Source organism: Oncorhynchus tshawytscha, linkage group LG31, assembly GCF_018296145.1.
Source record: "Oncorhynchus tshawytscha isolate Ot180627B linkage group LG31, Otsh_v2.0, whole genome shotgun sequence".
NCBI classification, from domain to species: domain Eukaryota; kingdom Metazoa; phylum Chordata; class Actinopteri; order Salmoniformes; family Salmonidae; genus Oncorhynchus; species Oncorhynchus tshawytscha.
The window spans coordinates 7,064,643-7,090,342 of record NC_056459.1 but is presented as its reverse complement, the minus strand read 5'-3'; the positions used below and the strand labels follow the sequence as shown (position 1 = coordinate 7,090,342).

Sequence of the window (25,700 nt, the reverse complement as noted above, 5' to 3'; positions counted from 1 at the left end):
TATGCAAAATCACTGGATGTTTTTGGAACTACTGAACGTAATGCGCCAATGTAAACTCAGATTGTTTTGTATAAATATTAACTTTATCAAAGAAAACATACATGTATTGTGTAACATGAAGTCCTATGAGTGTCATCTAATGAAGATCATCAAAGGTTAGTGATTCATTTTATCTCTATTTGTGCTTTTAGTGACTCCTATCTTTGGCTGGAAAATGGCTGTGTTTTTCTGTGGCTTGTTGGTGACCTAACATCAATCGTTTGTGGTGCTTTCGCTGTAAAGCCTATTTGAAATCGGACACTGTGGTGGGATTAACAACAATATGACCTTTAAAATAGTATAAAACACATGTATGTTTGAGGAATTTTAATGATGAGATTTCTGTTGTTTTGAATTTGGCGCCCTGCACTTTCACTGGCTGTTGTCATATCGATCCCGTTAACGGGATTTCAGCCCTAAGAAGATCTAATTTACCCCCTGGTGATGTCACCAGGCAGGCCAAAGCTCCATCCCGCCAAAACAGGATGAAATTTCAGGCGTTTTTTCAAACAGCTCACAATTTTCACACTATTATTTCAAACTCATAGTGTGGAAATATATATTAAACACTGGTAAAACATGTTTTTGACGGAAGAGTGGCTTAATTCTGCTAGGAAATATCTGCTAAATATGTATGTATACTGATTATTTTGCATACAAAACATACACACTTGGTTTCTGTTATGTAAATATATACTCAAACACACACACACACACACACACACACACACACACACACACACACACACACACACACACACACACACACACACACACACACACACACACACACACACACACACACACACACATACTTTCTTTACACATACTGCAGTGTACACACTTTACCCCCCTCCTCTCACTGCCTGTTAATACACACAAATATTTACTCTTCATCACACGTCAACCTTGCACATACTCTATTTCCGGGCACCCTCATGCTCATGGCTAGACACACTCTTCCGCACATACTTTCTCTAGCTTGCATACAAGCCCACACTAACTCTCTTCACCTCTCTGTCACAGGTTCACACTCTCCTCTGCATAAACACACTCTTCCTTGCCAGCATGTGCACAAGTGCGTACACACACACACACACACACACACACACACTCTCCTTATCTCTCTCAGTCACATTTTCACCCCCCACCATTGTTCTCATTGCTCCACCTCATCTCATATTCTCAGTGTGGTGCAGTGAGGCCCTAGAGGGAGGCATTTCACTGGATCGTTCTGTGACTGTTACCATCTGAGACTGTTACCATCCGAGACTGTAGCCTACTATGCCCCCCCCACCTAACTCCTAATTTATGATCACTTCTGTATCTAAATCGATATAGTCCTGGGCCTGAGTCGGCAGCATTTCAGTGGCGGCGTTGACCAGATCCTTCGAAGGCGTCCAGGCGTCATGGGAATAGGGCTGAAATTAGCCTCGTTGTCGTCGTGCGCCGGGCAGTTCTCCAGGAATATGCGTGCGTATGGTGAGAGATTAATTCCACTGGCTACCGCCACACTCAATTGCAGAAGCGCGCATCTCTGCTGCACGGTGTCGGAAGCAGGGTACTGCACACTCTGCTGCGTTTCATACGCAAACCCCAACACCAAATGAGACGTAAATGTGTTGAGACAGCACAAGCTCATCAACGTATCCGAGGTCGCTGGTGCTTGTGTGTCGTGAAGGCAGCTGAAGCCGCTCTTAGTCCAATCAGAGGTCAAAGAGAGGGCTAAGATGGTAATTAGTGATCGAAACACTAATTTGATTTACTAGCATTAGGTAAGTACAGGAAGTAGGGATTCCCTGGTCCCATTCTGGTGGTTCTGCTGCCCTCTGGCGGAGAGAGGAAGACTGTGCTGCAAAACAGATCGAGCACACTACTATTATGACTCATACATAGTCAAAATCCATCGGCTCCAGTCCAGCCATCACATGTACATTTCGTTAGCTTCTTTGATTACAATATAAATTAAACATTTCACAGTTCAGAGGCCTTGTTAGGGCATTGGATATTATTCAATAGTTCCCTGATTTTATCTCATACATCATGTATATTTAAAGAAAGAGGTTAAAAGAACATATTCAACATAGTACAACATTTTCCTGTGTGAAGTCTAGGTAGACGAGAAGTAAGAAAATATCATCAAATACTAAGTTCCATCTCTTCAACATCAGATATGACCGGAGCAAATGCTGAGCTTCACAGACAGCATAAACCTGGGTCATACTACCACCCTCTGGTTGGCCTGGGCTACTACCGTTGACCTGCCAAGCTGTCTGTCAAATCAAAGTTTTATTGGTCACATACACAGATGTGCAGATGTTTTCAAAGGTGCTGAGAAATGCTTGTGTTTCTCTACAAAATACCTAGCCATATAAAATAATACACACATAATCCAAAAAGTAGAAATTAAGAAATATCAGAACGACCAATATCAGAACGAGCAATCACAGACTGCGGAATATACAACACCAGTCAAAAGTATGGACATGCCTACTCATTCAAGGCTTTTACTTTATTTTTTACTATTTTCCACACTGTAGAATACTAGTGAAGACATCAAAACTATGAAATAACGTATACGGAATCAAGTAGTAACCAAAAAAAACCACTTAAACACCCTTTGCCTTTTCTTTTTTTTTCACCTTTATTTAACCAGGTAGGCTAGTTGAAAACAAGTTCTCATTTGCAACTGCGACCTGGCCAAGAAAAAGCAAAGCAGTGTGACACAGACAAAAACACAGAGTTACACGACACAGAGTTACAAAGCTGATGACAGCTTTGCACACTCTTGGCATTCTCTCAACCAGCTTCATCTGGAATACTTTCCAACAGTCTTAAAGGAGTTCCCACATATGCTGAGCACTTGTTGGTTGCTTTTCCTTGACTCTGGGCTCCAACTCTTCCAAACCATCTCAATTGGGTTGAGGTCGGGTGATTGTGGATGTCAGGTCATCTGATTCAGCACTCCATCACCTTCTTGGTCAAATAGCCCTTACACAGCCTGGAAATGTGTTGGGTCATTGTCTTGTTGAAAAACAAATGATAGTCCCACTAAACGCAAATCAGATGGGATGGCGTATTGCTGCAGAACTCTGTGGTAGCCATGCTGGTTAAGTGTGCCTTGAATTATAAATAAATCACAGAGAGTGTCACCAGCAAAGCACCCCCACACCATCCTACCTCTACTCGATGCTTCAAGGTAGGAACTACACATGCGGAGATCATCCATTCACCTACTCTGCGTAGGTGGTTGGAACCAAAAATCTCAGATTTGGACTCATCAGACCAAAGGACAGATTTCCACCAGTCTAATGTCCATTACTCGTGTTTCTTGACCCAAGCAAATCTCTTCTTATTAATGAGGTCCTTTAGTAGTGGTTTCTTTGCAGCAATTCGACCATGAAGGCCTGATTCATGCAGTCTCCTTTGAAGAGTTGATGTTGAGATGTGTCTGTTACTTAAACTCTGTGAAGCATTTATTTGGGCTGCAATTTCTGAGGTTGGTAACTCTAATGAACTTATCCTCTGCAGCAGAGGTAACTCTGGGTCTTCCTTTCCTGTGTCGGTCCTCATGAGAGCCAGTTTCATCATAGTGCTTGAAAGTTTTTGCAACTTTACTTGAAGAAACTTTCAAAGTTCTTGAAATGTTCCGCATTGTCTGACCTTCATGTCTTAAAATAATGATGGACTGTTGTTTCTCTTTGCTTATTTGAGCTGTTTTTGCCATAATATGGACTTGGTCTTTTACCAAATAGGGCTATCTTCTGTATACCACCCCTACCTTGTATATGAATAGATATGAATAGAAAAGGTGTGTACATCAGTAGTTATAAAGGATGAGCCATGATTAGAATACAGTATACATATAACGTGGGTAAAACGGAATGTAAACATTATTAAAGTGACTAGTTTTCAATGACTCTATGTACAGTGGGGCAAAAAAGTATTTAGTCAGCCACCAATTGTGCAAGTTCTCCCACTTAAAAAGATGAGAGAGGCCTGTAATTTTCATCATAGGTACACTTCAATTATGACAGACAAAATGAGAAATGTTTTTTCAGAAAATCACATTGTAGGATTTTTAATGAATTTATTTGCAAATTATGGTGGAAAAAAGTATTTGGTCACCTACAAACAAACAAGATTTCTGGCTCTCACAGACCTGTAACTTCTTCTTTAAGAGGCTCCTCTGTCCTCCACTTATTACCTGTATTAATGGCACCTGTTTGAACTTGTTATCAGTATAAAAGACAGCTGTCCACAACCTCAAACAGTCACACTCCAAACTGCACTATGGCCAAGACCAAAGAGCTGTCAAAGGACACCAGAAACAAAATTATAGACCTGCACTAGGCTGGGAAGACTGAATCTGCAATAGGTAAGCAGCTTGGTTTGAAGAAATCAACTGTGGGAGCAATTATTAGGAAATGGAAAACATACAAGACCACTGATAATCTCCCTCGATCTGGGGCTCCACGCAAGATCTCACCCCGTGGGGTCAAAATGATCACAAGAACGGTGAGCAAAAATCCCAGAACCACACGGGGGGACCTCGTGAATGACCTGCAGAGAGCTGGGACCAAAGTAATAAAGCCTACCATCAGTAACACACTACGCCGCCAGGGACTCAAATCCTGCAGTGCCAGACGTGTCCCCCTGCTTAAGCCAGTACATGTCCAGTCCCGTCTGAAGTTTGATAGAGAGCATTTGGATGATCCAGAAGAACATTGGGAGAATGGTCAGATCAAACCAAAATATAACTTTTTGGTAAAAACTCAACTCGTCATGTTTGGAGGACAAAGAATGCTGAGTTGCATACAAAAAACACCATACCTACTGTGAAGCATGGGGGTGGAAACATCATGCTTTGGGGCTGTTTTTCTGCAAAGGGACCAGGACGACTGATCCGTGTAAAGGAAAGAATGAATGGGGCCATGTATCGTGAGATTTTGAGTGAAAACCTCCTTCCATCAGCAAGGGCATTGAAGATGAAACGTGGCTGGGTCTTTCAGCATGATAATGATCCCAAACACACCGCCTGGGCAACGAAGGAGTGGCTTCGTAAGAAGCATTTCAAGGTCCTGGAGTGGCCTAGCCAGTCTCCAGATCTCAACCCCATAGAAAATCTTTGGAGGGAGTTGAAAGTCTGTGTTGCCCAGCAACAGCCCCAAAACATCACTGCTCTAGAGGAGATCTGCATGGAGGAATGGGCCAAAATACCAGCAACAGTGTGTGAAAACCTTGTGAAGACTTACAGAAAACGTTTGACCTCTGTCATTGCCAACAAAGGGTATAGAACAAAGTATTGAGATAAACTTTTGTGATTGACCAAATACTTTTTTTCCACCATAATTTGCAAATAAATTCATTAAAATCCTACAATGTGATTTTCTGGATTTTATTTTCTCATTTTGTATGTCATAGTTGAAGTGTACCTATGAGGAAAATTACAGGCCTCTCTCATCTTTTTAAGTGGTAGAACTTGCACAATTGGTGGCTGACTAAATACTTTTTTGCCCCACTGTACATAGGGCAGGGTGCAGGGTGGTAGCCGGCTCGTAACAGTGACAAAGCAGGGTACTGGGTGGAGGCCGGGTAGTGATGACTGTTTAACAGTCTGATGGCCTGGAGATAAAAGCTGTTTATCAGCCTCCCGGTACCTGTTTTGATGCACCTTTACTGTCTCCGCCTAGATGGTAGCAGGGTGAACAGCCGTGTCTCGGGTGGCTGGAGTCTTCTTGGCCTTCCTATGAAACCGGGTGCTGTAGATGTCCTGGAGGACAGGCAGTGTGTCCCCGATGATGCATTGGGCTGACCGCACCACCCTCTGGAGAGCGCTGCGGTTCTGGATAGTGCAATTGCCGTACCGGGCGGTGCTACAGCCTGACAGGATGCTCTTAATGGTGCCTTTGTAGAAGTTTGTGAGGGTCTTAGGGGCCACGCCAAATTTCTTCAGCGTCACTCACAGAGGCAGGGAGCTGTGATGCAGTAGTGGTCTCCCGGGCAGGAACACAACACTAATTGCATATCAATGCCTGTTTTCCATGGCAGACTCATTAACAAGCTCTTCAGCTCCTCATAATGGCCAATATTTAGAAAATAAACCTCAGGCGAATAGCCTGTAAATTATTAGACCTCTTTCAAACCTGTCCTGTAGTTGTTTTCATGTAGTATGCTAAGTGCGAGGTTTATTAGAGGATGTTTGTGGGGAGAATATGAATACTGTGTTACTATTGACAGTGTGTTAATTTATTTACCAGAGTGAGTTGATGCCAAATGGATGCTGTCAAATCATCAACAACAGTGTTGCCGAATGTTCAGTTCAATTCAAATCTTTGCTTGAATGGGTTTTGGGGTGAGAGGTCTTTAAAAAAGTAATGAAGAAAAACCAATGAGGTTGAAAGAATCCATAGACCTGTCTCCTTGGATCTTTATCTCTCCCCATGTCTATCTCTCTAGCTCTCTGTCAGCTTCTTGCCCTTCCCACACTCTACACCACTCCACCCCCCTTCTCTCCCTCATGTCTCTAAGCCCTTTTCTCTATCTGTCACAAAGTCCCCCTTTTCCTTCCTCTCTTTTTAAACTCTTCATTACTCTTTTTTTTTTGTGTGTGTGTGTGTGTGTGTGTCTGTCTTTTCCTGTCTCCTAAACTCCTTTGCACTGTTCAGGGTTTACTTTGGCCTGATTTCTGCTCTAGTTTGTCTAGTACGAACAAGAGGGAACAGGCTGTTCAGCCAATATATACCACAAAAGTGTGTGGACTTGACTATTTCAGCAACACACAAATATCGTTATTTTTTAAACAAGCCTTAGAAAGTTGGTTGCAATTTCAGTTTAATCCACCTGGAAAAAAAACAGAACAAATAATACAACAAATATTGGTTAAACTCAAATATACTAATTGATCAAAAAAACATAATTTTTCGATAGAAAAAAAGGTATTACCGGTAAAATAGTAGTTGCAATTTCTGAGGCAGGTAACTCTAATGAACTTATCATCTGCAGCAGAGGTAACTCTGGGTCTTCCTTTCCTATGGCGGTCCTCATGAGAGCCAGTTTCATTATAGTGCTTGATGGTTTAAAGTTTAAAGAAACCTTTAAAGTTCTTGAAATGTTCCGCATTGATGGACCTTCATGTCTTAAAGTAATGATGGACTTTCGTTTCTCTTTGCTTATTTGAGCTGTTCTTGCCATAAAATCAACTTGGTCTTTGAACAAATAGAGCTATCTTCTGTATACCACCCCTACCTTGTCACCACATAAATGATTGGCTCAAATGCATTAAGAAGGAAAGAAATTCCACAAATTAACTTTTAACAAGGTACACCTGTCAATTGAATTGCATTCCAGGTGACTACCTCATGAAGCTGGTTGAGAGAATGCCAAGAGTGTGCAAAGCTTTCATCAGGGCAAAGGGTGGCTACTTTGAAGAATTTCAAATGTAAATAATATTTTTGGCTTACTACATGATTCCATATGTGTTATTTCATAGTGTTGATGTCTTCACTATTAGTCTACAATGTAGAAAAAAGTCCAAATAAAGAAAAACCCTGGAATTAGTAGGTGTGTCCAACCTTTTGATTGGTACTGTGTGTACATTAATATATACACTACCGTTCAAAAGTTTGGGTCACTTAGAAATGTCTTTGTTTTTGAAAGAAAAGCAATTTTTTTGTCCATTCAAATAACATCAAATTGATCAGAAATACAGTGTAGATATTGTTAATGTTGTAAATGGAGCTGGAAACATCTGATTTTTAATGGAATATCTACATAGGCGTACAGAGGCCAATTATCAGCAACCATCACTCCTGTGTTCCAATAGCACATTGTGTTAGCTAATCCGAGTTTATCGTTTTAAAAGGCTAAATCATTAGCAAACCATTTTGAAATGATGCTAGCACAGCTGAAAACTGTTGTTCTGATTAAAGAAGCAATAAAACTGGCCTTCTTTAGACTAGTTGAGTATCTGGAGCATCAGCATTTGTGGGTCCGATTACAGGCTCAAAATAGCCAGAAACAAATAACTTTCTTCTAAAACTCGTCAGTCTATTCTTGTTCTGTGAAATGAAGGCTATTCCATGCGAGAAATTGCCAAGATACTGAAGATCTCATACAACGCTGTGTTCTACTCCCTTCACAGAACAGTGCAAACTGGCTCTAACCAGAATAGAAAGAGGAGTGGGATGCCCCGGTGCACAACTGAGCAAGAGGACAAGTAAATTAGAGTGTCTATTTTGAGAAACAGACGCCTCACAAGTCCTCAACTGGCAGCTTCATTAAATAGTACCCTCAAAACACCAGTCTCAACGTCAACAGTGAAGAGGCGACTCCGGGATGCTGGCCATCTAGGCAGAGTTCCTTTGTCCAGTGTCTGTGTTCTTTTGCCCATCTTTTCTTTTTATTGGCCAGTCTGAGATATGTTTTTTTCTTTGCAACTCTGCCTAGAAGGCCAGCATCCCGGAGTCGCCTCTTCATTGTTGACGTTGAGACTGGTGTACGCCTATGTAGATATTCCATAAAAAATCAGCCGTTTCCAGCTACAATAGTCATTTACAACATTAACAATGTCTACACTGTATTTCTGATCCATTTTATGTTATTTTTATGGACAAAAAATGTGCTGATCTTTCAAAAACAGGGAAATATCTAAGTGACCCCAAACTTTTGAACGGTAGTGTATGTAGGTATGTATGTATTTTTTATATATATATATATACATATATATTTACAAAAAATATATATGGGGGATTGGAAATTATGCAGAAAATTACATCTATTTGCAATATTAAAGCTGATCTACCCCTTAAAATAAAATATTCATAATAATCTGCCCTGCTAGAGCTTCCCCGGTCAACTGTAAGTGCTGCTATTGTGAAGTGGAAATGTCTAGGAGCAACAATAGCTCGGCCACACAAGCTCACAGAATGGGACCGCCGGGTGCTGAAGCATGTAGCACATTAAAATCGCCTGTCCTCGGTTGCAACACTCAATTCCAAGCAGTGGTGGAAAAAGTACCCAATTGTCATACTTGAGTAAAAGTATAGATACCTTAATAGAAAATGACTCAAGTAAAAGTGGAAGTCACCCAGTAAAATACTACTTGAGTAAAAGTCTAAAAGTATTTGGTTTTAAATATACTTAAGTATCAAAAGTTAAAGGTAAAGTATCAATCTTATCAAATTCCTTGTATAAAGCAAACCAGGCAGCACCATTTTCTTGATTTTTTTAATTTACAGAAAGCCAGAGGCAGGCTCCAACACTCAGACATCCTTTACAAATTAAGCATGTGTTTAGTGAGTCTGCCAGATCAGAGGCAGTAGGGTTGACCAGGGATGTTGTCTTGATAAGTGTGTGAATTAGACCATTCTCCTGTCCTGCTAAGCATTTAAAACGAGTACTTTTGGGTGTCAGGGAAAATGTATGGAGTAAAAAGTAAATACTTTTCTTTAGGAATGTAGTGAATAGTAAAGTAAAGTACAGATACCCCGAAAAAACGACTTAAGTATTACTTTCAAGATTTTTTACTTAAGTACTTTAGACCACATTTAGAAACGAAACATGACAATTATTATTATTTTTTTTCTTTCTACTGTGTTATTGACTTGTTAATTGTTTACTCCATGTGTAACTCTGTGTTGTCTGTTCACACTGCTATGCTTTATCTTGGCCAAGTCGCAGTTGCAAATGAGAACTTGTTCTCAACTAGCCTACCTGGTTAAATAAAGGTGAAATAAAATTAAAATAAATAAAAATGTGAAAAATAAGCCACGGGAGTATTTTGAGTGAGAATAAAGACGACTTTCGAGTCGTAAGACATGTATAAAAGCAACAGATACCATTAATAAGAAGGGTCTAGAAGCGCTTTATATGGTGAGCTACCGAGTGGCTAGTACAGGTAAGTCCCATACTATTGTGGAGGACTTAATTCTTCCTGCTGCCACGGATATGGCTGGGACAATGCTGGGGGAAAGGCCAAAAAAATGATACAGACAATGCCTTAATCAAGACATAGTTGAGTGGTAACGCGCGTGCAAGCAGTTGCTCCCGACGCCACTTGGATACACTGCAGCATCCGCCGAGAGGCTCTTGCTGCCAAGGGAATGCCTAATAGCTTGAAAGATGTTTTGGACACTACAGTGAAAGTGGTTAACTTTGTTAAAGCAAGGCCCCTGAACTCTTGTGTATTTTCTGCATTATGCAATGATATGGGCAGCGACCATGTAACGCTTTTACAACATACAGAAGTGCACTGGTTATCAAAGTATTGACACGTTCTTCTAACTGAGAGAGGAGCTTAAAGATTTCTTTACTAACCATCATTTTCACTTGTCTGACCACTTGCATGATGACGAGTTTCTCACAAGACTGGCCTATCTGGGTGATGTTTTTTCTCACATGAATGATCTGAATCTAGGGTTACAGGGACTCTCCGCAACTATATTCAATGTGCGGGACAAAATTGAGGTTATGATTAAGAAGTTGTAGCTCTTCTCTGTCTGCATTAACAAGGACAACACACAGGTCTTTCCATCATTGTATGATTTTTTGTGTGCAAAAGAACTCAAGCTTACGGACAATGTCAAATAACGATTTAGCGAAGCACCTGAGTGAGCTGGGTGCGCAATTACGCAGGTACTTTCCCCAAACGGACGACACAAAAAAATGGATTCGTTATCCCTTTCATGCCCTTCCTCCAGTCCACTTACCGATATTTGTACAAGAGATCCCCATCGAAATTGCAACAAGCGGTTCTGTGAAAATGTTGTTTAATCAGAAGTCACTGACAGATTTCTGGATAGGGCTGCGCACAGAGTATCCTGCCTTGGCAAATGGCGCTGTTAAGACACTGATGCCCTTTGCAACCACATAACTATGTGAGAGTGGATTCTCGGCCCTCACAAGCATGAAAACTAAATACAGGAACAGACTGTATGTGGAAAATGATTTAAGACTGAGGCTCTCTCCAATACAACCCAACATTGCAGAGTTATGTGCATCCTTTCAAGCACACCCTTCTCATTAACCTGCGGTGAGGTATTCACAATTGTTGAACAAATAAAGGTTTTATATGTAAGATGGCTAAATAAAGAGCAAAATATTATTATTTGTGCCCTGGTCCTATAAGAGCTCTTTGTCACTTCCCACGAGCCGGGTTGTGACAAAAACTCTCATTCTTATGTTTAATAAATGTATCATATAGTGTGTGTGTCGCAGGCTTACAATGGTAGCAAAAAACAACATTTGAGAGTGTGCTGACCCTTGTGCTAGAGGGGGTACACAGCTGGAGGTCGAATGTTTGAAGGGGTATGGGACTATAACATTTTGGGAACCACTGCTCTAGACAATTCTACGCCTCTTACTTTGTGGCAACAGTTTGGGGAAGGCCCTTGTAACGGTATTCCTGTGGTGAAGTAGAGGCGGACCAAAATGCAGTGTGGTTATATTGATTCATGTTTAATGGAAAAGATAAACACAAACACTACAAAACAATAAACGTGGAAAACCAAAAACAGCCCTATCTGGTGCAAAACACAGAGACAGGAACAATCACCCACAAACACACAGTGAAACCCAGGCTACATAAATATGGTTCCCAATCAGAGACAATGACTAACACCTGCCTCTGATTGAGAACCATATCAGGCCAGACATAGAAATAGACAAACAACACATCCAACATAGAATGCCCACTCAGATCACACCCTGACCAACCAAAACATAGAAACATACAAAGCAAACTATGGTCAGGGTGTGACAGCCCTTTCCTGTTTCAGCATGACAATGCCCTCGTGCACAAAGCGAGGTCCATACAGAAATCCATACAGAACTTGACTGGCCTGCACAGAGCTCTGACCTCAACCCCATCAAACACCTTTGGGTGCCTAATCGCCCCAACATCAGTGCCCGACCTCACTAATGCTCTTGTGGCTGAATGGAAGCAAGTCCCTGCAGCAATGTTCCAACATCTAGTGGGAAGCCTTCCCAGAAGAGTGGAGGCTGTTATAGCAGCAAAGGGGAACATGCTTCCATATTAATGCCCATGATTGTGAAGTTTGACACTCGACGAGCAGGTGTCCACATACTTTTGGCCACGTAGTGTATGTGTTCTGTCGTCTATATATAGAAAAGAATACAGTAACGTGCATAGCGCATGTTACATACATATGTTACACAACAAATTCCTTCAGTGTAGACTCCTTCGATATTAGTCAAATTGACATTATTAGAAGTACTTATCATTTTAAGTGGCGATATAACTTTTGTATTGCAATAATGGACAATTGTACACGGAGTATAGCAAACATCAAGAACACCCTCCTAATATTGAGTCGCACCAGCCTTTGCCTTCAGAACAGCCTCAATTAATTGGGGCATGAACTCGTAAGAAAGAGTTCCACAGGGATGCTGGCCCATATTGACTCCAATGCTTCGCACAGTTGTGTCAAGTTGTCTTGATGTCCTTTGGGTGGTGGACCATTCTTGACACACACAGGAAACTTGCTGAGCATGGAAAACCCAGCAGCGTTGCAGTTCTTTACACAAAGCGGTGCACCTGGCACCTACTACCATACCCTGTTCCAAGGCACTAAAATCTTCTGTCTTGCCCATTCACTCTCTGGAGTGGTACACATACACAATCCATGTCTCAATTGTCTCAAGGCTTTAAAAAAAAAATTCTATACCCTGTCTCCTCCCATTCATCTACACTGATTGAAGTGGATTTAACAAGTGACATCAAGAAAAGATCAGAGCTTTAACCTGGATTCACCTGGTCGGTCTATGTCATGGATGGAAAAAGCAGCTGTTCTTAATGTTTTGTACACTCAGAGTCCACTGTAGTTGAAGTGCAACAACGATACTAAGAATTTTAAGGGGCGATTATGGTGAAAAGTACAACAATAGCACTTACTGAGACGTGCTCTCGCCTTGAGTTGCCGTTGTTGCACCTCTTCACGGTAGATTATTACGTCTGCCTTGCATTATGGCTCTTATTCAAAGACTGTCTGCCTGAATAACAAGTCTGTCAGATTATTGCATCAGAAAGTGAGGACGATAGACATTGAATAATAATAGGCTACATCCACATCCATCTCAAGGGAGAAAACATTACTTTACTTATAAGGCAAAATGTGAATACAGTAGATCCTACATATGGACTGGAGCACCAAACCAACAAACTATCAAATCAATTTAAATATTTAAATATAAATATATTCAATATTCTGAGGAAGTAATGTAATGTTTTAAAATGTATTTTATATCAGTACCCCATATGAAACAAAATCCCAATCCTGCTCTTACATTATGTTATAGAACAGTGGTTCCCAAACTTTTTATAGTCCCGTACCCCTTCAAACATTCGACCTCCAGCTGTGTACCCCCTCTAGCACCAGGGTCAGCACACTCTCAAATGTTGTTTTTTTGCTATCATTGTAAGCCTGCGACACACACACTATATGATACGTTTATTAAACATAAGAATGAGTGTGAGTTTTTGTTACAACCCGGCTCGTGGGAAGTGACAAAGAGCTCTTATAGGACCAGGGCACAGATAATAATATAATAATAATCAATAATTTTGCTCTTTATTTAGCCATCTTACATATAAAACCTTATTTGTTCATGTAAATAACTCACCACAGGTTAATGAGAAGGGTGTGCAATGTTGGGTTGTATTGGAGAGTCTCAGTCTTTTCCACATACAGTCTGTGCCTGTATTTAGTTTTCATGCTAATGAGGGCCGAGAATCCACTCTCACATAGGTAAGTGGCATCAGTGTCTTAACAGTGTGAATTACCAAGGCAAGAAACTCTGAGCGCAGCACTATCCAGAAATCTGGCAGTGGCTTCTGATTAAATAACATTTTCACAGAACCGCTTGTTGCAATTTCGATGAGGCTCTCTTGTTCAAATATCGGTAAGTGGACTTGAGGCAGGGCATGAAAGGGATAACGAATCCAGTTGTTTGTGTCATCTGTTTTGGGAAAGTACCTGCGTAATTGCACACCCATCTCACTCAGGTGCTTCACTATATCACATTTGACATTGTCTGTAAGCTTGAGTTCATTTGCACACAAAAAAAAATCATACAATGATGGAAAGACCTGTGTGTTGTCCTTGTTAACGCAGACAGAGAAGAGCTCCAACTTCTTAATCATTGTCACACCCTGACCGTAGATGTGATGTGGGTGGGTATTCTATGTTGTATGTCTAGGTGTTGTGTTTCTATGTTTAGGCCTGGTATGGTTCCCAATCAGAGGCAGCTGGTTATCGTTGTCTCTGATTGAGGACCATACTTAGGCAGCCTGTTTTCCCACTATGGGGTGGGTAGTTTTCTGTTTCGTATCTGTACCAGACAGAACTGTTTCGGTTTCGTTCGTGCACGTTGTTGTTTTTGTATTTTTCAGTGCTCTATTAAAATAATTATGAACACGTACCACGCTGCACCTTGGTCCTCACCTTCTTCCACCTACGACGATCGTTACAGACCTACCCACCACAAAAGGACTAAGCAGCGTGGTAAGAGGGAGGAATGGACATGGGAGGACATTCTGGACAGGAAGGGATCCTACACATGGGAGGAGATCCTGGCTGGAAGGGATCGTCTCCCATGGGAACAGGTGGAGGCAGCCAGGAGAGAGGAGGCAGCAGGAGAGGTGAACCAGCGGTACGAGGGAACACGGCTGGCAAGGAAGCCAGAGAGGCAGCCCCAAAAAATGTATTGGGGGGGGGCACACGGGGAGTGTGGCTAAGTCAGGTAGGAGACCTGAGCCAACTCCCAGTGCTTACCGTGGCGAGAGGTTGACTGGGCAGGCACCGTGTTATGCGGTGAGGTGCACGGTGTCCCCAGTGCATAGCCCGGTGCGCTACTTCGCAGCTTCTCGTATCAGCTAGAGTGGGCATCGAGCCAGGAGGAATGAAGCCGGCTCAGCGCATCTGGTCTCCAGTGCATCTCCTCGGCCCGGGTTATAAGGCACCAGCCCTACGCACAGTGTCCTCGGTTCGCCAGCACAGTCCAGTGCGGTCTGTTCCAACCCGCCGCACTTGCAGGGCTACAGGGAGTATCCAGCCAGGACAGGTTGTGCAGGTTCGGTGCTCGAGACCTCCAGTGCGCCTCCGCGGTCCGGTCCATCTGGTGCCTCCTCCACGCACCAGGCCTCCTGTAGCAGCCCCAAACACCAGGCTGTCTCTCCGTCTCCTCCCTCCAGGTTCTCCCGCCTGTCCAGGGCTTCCAGAGTCTCCCTCCTGTCCAGAGCCGCCCGTCAGTCAGGAGCTGCCAGAGCCGCCCGTCAGTCAGGAGCTGCCAGAGCCGCCCGTCAGTCAGGAGCTGCCAGAGCCGCCCGTCAGTCAGGCGCTGCCAGAGTCGCCCGTCAGTCAGGCGCTGCCATAGTCGCCCTTCACTCCGGCGCTGCCAGAGTCGCCCTTCACTCCGGTGTACCACGCTGCACCTTGGTCCTCACCTTCTTCCACCTATGACAATCGTTACAATCATAGCCTCAATTTTGTCCCACACATTGAATATAGTTGCGGAGAGTCCCTGTTATCCTAGATTCAGATCATTCAGGTGATTAAAAACATCACCCAGATATGCCAGTCATGTGAGAAACTCGTCATCGTGCAAGTGGTCAGACAAGTGAAATTTATGGTCAGTAAAGAAAACTTTAAGCTCGTCTCTCAATTCAAAAGAATGTGTCAATACTTTGATAACCAGCGCACTTCTGTATGTTGTAAAAGTGTTACATGGTCGCTGCCCATATCATTGCATAATGCAGAAAATACACGAGAGTTCAGGGGCCTTGCTTTTACAAAGTTAACCACTTTCACTACGTCCAAAATGTCTTTCAAGCTACCAGGTATTCCCTTGGCAGCAAGAGCCTCTCGTGGATGCTACAGTGTACCCATGTGACGTCGGGAGCAACTGCTTGCACTCGCTTTACCACTCAACTATGTCTTGATGAAGGCATTGTCTGTATCGTTTATTTGGCCTTTTCCCCCAGCATTGTCCCAGCCATATCCGCGGCAGCAGGATGAATTAAGTCCTCCACAATAGTATGGGGCTTGCCTGTACTAGCCACTTGGTAGCTCACCATATAAGACGCTTCTAGACCCTTCTTATTAATGGTATCTGTTGCTTTTCTACATGTCTTACTACTCAAAAGTCGTCTTTATTCTCACTCAAAAAACTCCCGTGGCTTATTTTTCAAATTGTCATGTTTCGTTTCTAAATGTCTGCGCAAGAGTGAAGGTTTCCCGCGAGAGAATAACGGTTAATGTGATTGGATGTTAATTCTTTGACTAGGCTAGCTGTATTTGACATTGTGTTGTTATTTCGCTCTACACTAGATGTTTTAATTGTATTTTTGGCAGTGAAACGAGGCTACTCAGGTGTGAAAAAAACCTCAACCAAATGTATAGCCCCGTTGGAAAATATAAACGTACTGTTTGAAAATGTGAATTAAAAAATATATTTATAGTTTTATTTAAAAAAAAAACGTGAATCACATTTTTATTTGGCGTACCCCCAACGGCATTGCGCGTACCCCGTACTCCAGTTTGGGAATACCTGTTATAAACGATCCAACTAATCATTTTTAACTTCAACTGGGTGGTTGATAACTGATCTCCTCACGGTGAGGGGTGATGGTAGAAAGGCACTCTGGTACAAAATGGCTGTCAACCAACCTCCATTAAGGTGTTTAATAGTGGCCCCAGCCATCTCATAACAATGCACTGTACTGTAAGTGCTCCAAGATCTGTTGAGAAGCTCCATCTCAATTAAATGTGTTATGGCATTAATGAGCTTCCATATAAGTCGGTATGTGTGTATGAGTGTGCATCGTCCAGAGCTGGTACATAGTAAAAAAAAAACCCATTTCAGTCAACACTTTGGACCTCTGTTTCAATTTACCACAAATCTATTCTTATTGTTGTTGCATCGTTGAGAGGTGAACCTGCAAGTAAGCATTTCATTGTAATGTGAACACCACGCGTACGTGTTCCTGTGCATATGACAAATGACTTGTAAAAGAATTGAACTGGACGCGAACCATTTTCATGTGGTGCCTCTGTGTGTGAATGAGAACACCTATCTTTAATACCTCCATTACGGTGTCACTTGCTGTGATAAAACATTGTACTTTTTCTAAGGACAGGCTGTGTTCCGCAAACAACATGTCCTCGTGGAGATATGTGAACAGATAACTTTGTCTCTCCATGTTTTCCCAATCATCCCACCCGCATCCGCTCCTCTGACGCCGACACAAAGACAAATCTAAACGGACGGAACAGGTTTTAATATGAAAATTATTTTTTATTCTGTTCTGCTTGCAGTACAGCACAGTATCGTCTTTCCAGTGGTGCGGCAGCCCAACATGACCACTGTGTTCTGCTCCAGTATGGCACATTGATTCTCACACAGTGACGCAGTGCAAGTCCGTCTGGGACACAGTGTGGCGTAAAGACCGCGCCGGGTTAGCGGATAGAGACAGCGCTGGACCGGGCGCTACAGTGGGGATTAATATGGAGGAACACAGTGTTTTTGTTGAGTTCAGCACGACAGATGCATCTTTGCAGAGTGAAAGCACACACCACAGTCCTGGTATGGCTCACGATGGATAGTATACTGCTGCATGATGCAAAAAAAAAGCCATTTGATGCCCGCTAGGCTATATTGTGTATAAAGAAGTCACTGTACACCTCAACACATTGGTCCAGTTGGATTCCAGGCCCCAGTATCTCACCAGACGGTCATGTTGTTGGACAGGCTATGCCCTGGTAAAATACCTTAGAATTCAATAGTTATTAATAACGTGTTTACAACCAAGGCCCATACTCACACTACTACAGTGACACGGTCGTCAGACACACACCTCAGTCACATCGCAAATATCATTGTTAACTAATCGTGGTTGTTGGTCAGTAAGAACATAGTTAAGTACTGGTCTCTGATTTCACTGGGTTTTGTGGAGACAAACTTTAGTAGACAAACTGAACGTATAATATCTTACCTTTGAAATATATTATTATATATAGATATGCTATTATTGAGATGAAATAAATATTCACCGATTAAAAAGAACAGTTTACAATTGCAGACACTCATCAACACAACAAATAGACATAAGGGGCAGATATTTCGGTTCATTTGTGGTACAAATACCTTGGCAGGTAACGTTTCGCCCACAGTTAGCCTCGTCATTGGATTCTTGTAAGCTGTTGATTGTAACAAGCAAAGCACTGCTTCCATTGTGTTCCTATAGCTCTTGGGTTAGCCAGGTTGCAGGAATGAAAAACTATACTATTAGCAACAGCGAGCACTCCCAGTTGTGGGTGCATTTTTCCTTCACATCTTATCTAATGGCACTGGAATGATAAACAATATCCTCATATCAAGATGCTGAACAATAATTGATCTAATGCTACCCAACTCCACAAATATATATGTGATATACATCTAGATATTCAAAGAAATGCAGACAAAACTTTACACGACACAATTTTGTGTTAACTTTTTTTTTTCTTCCGCTGAAGTATGGCTCAGATGCAGTCGCAGACAGACGAATGAACCGAACAGACTATATGGAGAAGATGGAACTAGCCTTGTGGGTGACTGACAACATGCAGTCGTAGCAGTATTCACTCTCCGCTACTCAACTTCCTGTTGCTTACGCTAATGCTAAAGGTGGGTGGATAACGGGCTGATTTGAAAGTACGCCTTACTATGCAGGTATCAGCTTTGCAGTCAAATTGCTATAAATAAGCTAGCTCTTGATTACAGATTTACACACGCATCTCTGGTAGCATCTTTTAGGCACCTATCATGTTGACATCATTACTGGGACACAGAGAATTCATTCTGAACATCTGTGCGGCCACATGTCCGACAATTCAATCTAGCATTTACCCAATGGTTTTCCACATAGTGCCACCCCCCCCAAAATGCTACAATCTTAAAGTGTCTTCATCGTTGCAGCAGACTAGGTCAAGGCTACATTCTGTCTTATGGGGGGAAAGGCTGCCAATGACGTTAGGTAGTTGAAAAACGTTTCGCGTGTACCCAGTATAGTACAGCACAGTGCTTACATTTTGTCATAATTAATACATTTGTCTCATATTATAATAACACATAGTAAACTAACCTTTTTAAAATATAAAATGCATGAACTGTTGGTGTGCAGGTAATGTATTGCTCAAGAGGGACATGAATGGGAGAGTACCTGTGGTATAAACAAAACGGCATTGTATGTAAGCTCCACTGAAGTTTGGCACAGTATAAGGTCAGTCACAGTCGACTTACCCTGTTGTCAAGAATACAAACACAGTAAAACACAGACACACAGAATATCAAATATAAGTTTGAGAGGGTGAATGGGGAAAACAGAGAGGGCTAGCTGCTATTCTATTCTCCCTAAAAGTGAAATATAGAACATACATGACCCCAGACTTCACAGTTCTGTGAAAGTTAAAGGAAAGTTAGGGGTTAATGTTAAGGGATGTAAATGAAATGTTTCTGCATTGGAGCCCTCAGTAGGGAGGTCTATGAATGAGTACCTGAGCCCTCAAGAGCAAATATAATTTCACAATAATAACCACTTCACTTCAAGACCGAAAGACACGCCGTGTCAAGAGGACGGCCCCATTTCTGAGATCCCACTTTGGACACCAATTTCATTGAACCAACAATACATGTAGTGTTTCAGATACTCTGACCGGAATGAAGAGAGCCCCAGTAAACATGACATTGCTGTGCACTCCCTCTCACTGGACAATGGGGGTTGTGCAAGAGTTGTAGGGGGCTGAGTTACAGGACAGCTGTTGCCACACAGTCATGACCCAACGTTTCTGAATAGGTCAGCGGTTCCTACCCAGGTAGGTGTCTATGATTCGCCTCACACCTCGCTCTCCACACTGGAGAAGTGTGCGGACCCCCTCCGTGAGCAGAGGCTCTTGGCCTTGAGGGGCAGGTGAGGTGACTGTAACCTTTGGGGCTGGGGCACTGAGCGCAGTCTCTGGTACAGGAGTTTGGCACTAGCAGAAGCCATAGAAGACGGCTGGGGGGCGCCTGGGGTGGAGGATACGACAGAGGGAGACGAGACCGAAGAGGACGAGGTGGGAAGAGGGACGTGGATGGGATGGGATGCAGAAGGAGGGGCAGGAAGGGCTGGGAGTGTTGGTAGAGGGAGGGAGGGGATGAGGGATTGCGATGTAGAGGACTGCCGTATGCGGTCCGTCCTCTGTGTTCGCTGGATGCTGAGGTTGGACTGGCTTCCCGATATGGGTTGAATCTGGGTCCGGTCGGGTTTGGAGGAATGCCGTTTGGAATTGGCGCTGCTCCCGAAACGTTGACAGTGTAGAAATAGCTCCTCCTGGCTACGAGAGCTCACCTTGGCCCACTTAGAGTGAGCGTGTTGATGCTCGAGGGCAGATTGGCAGTTGCAAACCACATTACCGCGCCCTTTGTCCTTCCTTTTCCCTTTCTTCTCCTCCTTCACGGGAAGCTTGTCCACGGACCAGTATCTTCGAGGAGCTGGTGGTGTCGATGGAGGTGGAGGCCACTGTGTACCACCTATCCTCCTTGAACCCCAGGCTCCACCTGATCCCCAGCCACCTTCCCCTGCTATCCCTGCTTCCCCACATCCCTCCCCATGCCTCAGTAACGAGTCATCCCTACTGTTTATGCTGCCAGCTTTTTCTCTGGCGGGATAAGTGCCGAAAAACCAACCTCCCCCTCCTATGCCCCCAACCGCCCTACCCTCATGACCATCCCAGTACCTTTCAAACTTTCCGAATTCTCCCGAGGAGCCGTCGTCGTCGGAATAGATGCCCACCACCTTATCGCGTTCCCTTTCGGACTCTGATGCGGCCCTTCTTCTTCTTTCGTGTCTCGTCTCTTGCTCCACTTTTCTCCTTTGCTCCTTGGAATCGTCATCCTCATCTTCGGAATCCCACTCATGAAACGACAGACCTTCTTTGGTGTGAACCTCCACTCTTTCGTTCCTTCCCAACAGGGGGCGCTTCTCCCCTTCTTTCCCTAGGGCCTCTCTATCTGAACCCTTACTCCTGCGCCTGGACGAGAGAGGGATCAGTGGTAGAAATGCAGATGAAGGAGTCTCTGACGATGGGTTTCCCGCTCCCCAGAACTTGACAGCGGTTGAGGGTTTACTGGAGCTCTGGTACTGCTTGCTGGAACTAGAAGGCCTATCTGCATGCCTGTGGCGAGAGTGAGGACTTCTGTGCCTTTCCTTGCCTCTAGTGTCGTCTCCATCATCTCTTTCCTTATCCTCTCTCTCTCTCCTCTCTTCATCCCTTGGAATATCCCATCCGTAACTTCTGATAGAACCTTCACTCTTCTTCCGCATGGAGTCACGCCTCGGAGCAGGGTAGGATGAGTAGGCCTCTTGCATTATCGCTTTGAGCTGCCCTCTCTGCTCACCACCTCCCTCCTCGTGCTCTGACCGCTTCCCCCGGTCTCTTCTCTTCACCTTCTCCTCTCTCTTCCTCTTCTTTTTCACTTTACGCCGCTTGCGCTCCCGCTCTCTCTCCTTCTCCTCTCTCTTTTTTTTCTTCCGCCCTTTCTTCCTCCTCTTTCTCTCCCTTTCGCTCTCTTTGTGATGCCGTTTCTCCTCCTTCCCCTCGGCCCTGGTTCCTGTTCCTCTACATCTTTCTCTCTCGCCCCAGGAGGCCCACCACTCCTGCAGCTGGGCTAGCTGGCTCCCTGCCCTCTCTCTCTCATACTGTAGACGAGGCTTGCGGGGTGGCACAGGCGGAGGGGGCGGACTGCAAGGCAGTGAGCGAGAGGACATGCGTCGGGATTTGCCCTTTCTCCGTACTAGCAGGAGGCTAGACTCCTCTGTCAGCTCATCAGAGTCGTAGATGTCCTCGACATCTCTACTGCCAGCCCTGTACTTAAAACTCTGGGACGATGTGTATGAGGTGTTGGAGGATGAGGGTGAGTTGGAGCGGGAGAGGGAGACGGAGGATGAGGACGAGGATGAACTGGATGAGGTGGAGGAGCAGGAGCTCGAGGTGTAGAGGGCGGAGTGAGAGGGAGTGGTAGGTGTAGTGTGGGCAGGGGACGAGACAGGGACAGGCAAAAGGAGTGGGGGAGGGCGACGGCTTCGCCTGCCACCTCCATCCCTTGCACCGTACCGCCCTCCCCCTCTTCTCCCCAGGGGGAGGATGTTCTCATACAGAGGCCCCCCGGAGCCCTTTCTTTTAGGGAGGCTGCCTCTTCTCCAAAATAGAGGCCGATGTGGGGATGAGGGGAGAGCTAGAGGGGGCTTGGACATGAAGTGCCAAGGGGGCGGTCCTTTAGAAGGTAGCCGTGGCATTCCTGAGGACTTTGTTCCCCTCTGGTTCATTTTGGGGGTTTGAGAGCCACCTGTTTGTGGGTCAGCATTTGCCCCTAAGCCCTCTGGATCGATCGGGCCATAATATCGCTTGTATTCATCCAGGCCCCCGTCCCCTCCGCCGGCTCCCCCAGCCCAGTGAGGGGGCAAGCCCTGTTGAAACTGTGCCATGTCTGGGATCCCACCGCTGCCACCAATAGGCTTGTCCGTGCTGGGCTTGGGACGGTTCCAGCGGTCTACCACAGCCAATCTGCGGTCATGACGAGGCAGAAAAGTGGAGCACGGCATAGGACCCTCCGTAAGGGGACTGTTTGATGGCCCAATGGCCATTGCAGAGTGCCCAGTAGTTGGAGGAGATGCAGCGGGAAGCATGCTGTATGCTTGCGGTTGTTGCTGCTGCTGATGCATCTGCTGCTGCTGCACCATAGCAAGAGTAGTGTTACAGGTTACAGCCGCTGAGATGTGGGACTGGGGTGGAGGCGGCATTGTGGGAACACTATGATATAGGGGAAGTGTGTTTTTTAGGCCTCCAGAGATGGTTTCATCTTTAAACTTGCAGCAACTGTACATACCCTGGGTAGAGAGGGAAGGGAAAGCTCATTAGGGTACATCTAGCAAACTACACCACCCAGTATCCCTTGATGAGAATATTGATACTTATGAAAGTCGCTTAAAAACATGTGAGTTGAGTAAGTCTCGTAAAACTAGGTAGCAGAAATGTGTCCCCATAGAAGACTGAATACACTTACCTCAGTGTCTGCATTTATGGTGCACTCAAGCTTCAGTTCAATTTATCTTTTTAAACTACCACCTAGTGTGCTGTGTACTCTGGAGCTCCCACTGCACTGCTCAAACACTAAGTCACAACTGACTCTTTACAAAAAGAATAAGCACTTTGTGATATCTGCTGATGTAGAAACAGCTTTATAAATACATTTGATTGATTGATTGAATAATCTGTCCTTTCTCTCCCCTCCAGCATAAAATGTGACGTGCCATGAATATGGCGGATGCTGCTCTAGGCAATATCTCTACTCTGTACTCTGGGAGGTGGAAACTAACCACAAAATACTAATGAGGGTGGAAGAAGAACTTGTGACAGGTCTAATACTAAGAAATTTACTGCTTTAAAAGACTGATAGGCAACAATTATCGATTAAGTGCGTTGAACGGCGGGGCCATGTAAATCATAACAGCTTTATCACCTTTACTTGAAGGTGATTCATTCAATACCTATACGTCTTAATGGAAAACGAGAGTCATCGCACTAATCTAATCACTACCACCAGCAGGGGTATCACCACCACCACCACCACCACCACCACCACTACCACCAGCAGGGGTATCACCACCACCACCACTACCACCAGCAGGGGTATCACTACCACCACCACTACCACCAGCAGGGGTATCACTACCACCACCACTACCACCAGCAGGGGTATCACCACCACCACCACTACCACCAGCAGGGGTATCACCCACCACCACTTCCACCAGCAGGGGTACACCACCACCACCACTACACCAGCAGGGGTATCACTACCACCACCACTACCACCAGCAGGGGTATCACCACCACCACTATCACCACTACCACCAGCAGGGGTATCACTACCACCACCACCAGCAGGGGTATCACTACCACCACTACCACCAGCAGGGGTATCACTACCACCACCACTACCACCAGCAGGGGTATCACTACCACCACCACTACCACCAGCAGGGGTATCACTACCACCACCACTACCACCAGCAGGGGTATGACTACCACCACCACTACCACCAGCAGGGGTATCACCACCACCACTACCACCACTACCACCAGCAGGGGTATCACCACCACCACTACCACCACTACCACCAGCAGGGGTATCACCACCACCACTACCACCACTACCACCAGCAGGGGTATCACCACTACCACCACTACCACCACCACTACCACCAGCAGGGGTATCACCACCACCACTACCACCACTACCACCAGCAGGGGTATCACCACCACCACTACCACCACTACCACCAGCAGGAGTATCACCACCACCACTACCACCACTACCCCCAGCAGTAGTATCACCACCCCTACTACCATCACCACTACCACCACTACCCCCAGCAGGGGTATCACCACCACCACCATTACCACCACTACCACCAGCAGGAGTACCACCATCACTACTACCACCACTACCACCAGCAGGGGTATCACCACCACCACCATTACCACCACTACCACCAGCAGGGGTATCACCAACACCACCACTACCACCACTACCACCAGCAGGGGTATCACAACCACCACTACCATCACCACTACCACCAGCAGGGGTATCACCACCACTACCGCCACCACCACCACCAGGGGGCATCAGTATCACCACCACCAACACCAGTCAGTGACTCACCCTGCTGAGGACCAGTAGGAAGTCCATGCCCCCGGAGTGGCCCAGGCATTGCCTGATCTTCCAGTACACCAGGTGCTCCCAGGAGAACACCAGCAGACTGAGCCCCATGGCCACCAGCAGCATGTAGAAGACGCCCGCCATGTTGTCGATGTCCAACTTGGAGCTCATCACCTCAATCTTGTCGTTGTGACAGATCCCAGAGAGCCACAGGCGCTCAAGCATGTCGATCTCGTCTGGCGGGGGGAGAAGAGGGGCCGGGAGGCAAATAAAAAACCACGTGAAGGTGTTATCTGCCTTTGTTATGAGACAAGCAGTGTTTTATACCTGAAAGGGTGGAGCTGGGAGATATGTTGCATGGCGGGGGGCGAGGCGAGAATGAGGGAGAGAGGGTGAGAGAGAGGCAGAGGGAGAGAGAGAGAGACAGAGAGAGAGACAGAGAGGAGGAGAGATAGAAGCTGCACAGCTTTGATGGAGGTCTGAAATGGCCAGGATACAGAATGTCCCATGCTAAGAGTGACCCCGACAGTGCTTCAAGATGAAAGGAAGCGGACAGTGATAGGACTCCGCACACTAATCATTAGTACCTTATCAAAAACAACTGTTACACTGTCAAGGAATAATGAAGGAAAAGCCAGAGCTTGTACTCAGTGGAGAGCAGATAACGTGCATTGAAATGACAGCCACATCTGTGAGCTAAAGCCCTCTGCATTGCAAAATGAGCTACTTAAAGGAAGTTTTTAAATCCCTGTTCATTATAACACTGAAACATTCAACTATATTAACCTTAGGTTAGTTTCCCCTTGTGGGACACCCAATTGTAAAGCCCAAGGTACATGGATTAGAAAAACAGGAATTAACCGTGTTGACTGGAATGTCATAATCCACTCCAATAAAACTCA

At 44.8% G+C, this 25,700-nt stretch overlaps 1 protein-coding gene across 1 annotated transcript in view; it reads right to left on the bottom strand.

The window, feature by feature from the left end:
• Positions 1-18,972: 18,972 nt before the first annotated feature.
• LOC112229855 (glutamate receptor ionotropic, NMDA 2D-like) overlaps positions 18,973-25,700 on the bottom strand; it is a 52,627-nt gene continuing 45,899 nt past the window's right edge. Inside the window, exons 13-14 of the mRNA XM_042310455.1 lie at positions 24,802-25,034; positions 18,973-22,963 (exon numbers count right to left, since the gene is read on the bottom strand). Of these exons, the coding sequence (XP_042166389.1) occupies positions 19,931-22,963; positions 24,802-25,034 (3,266 nt within the window). The 3' untranslated portion in view covers positions 18,973-19,930. The remainder of the gene's footprint in view (positions 22,964-24,801; positions 25,035-25,700) is intronic.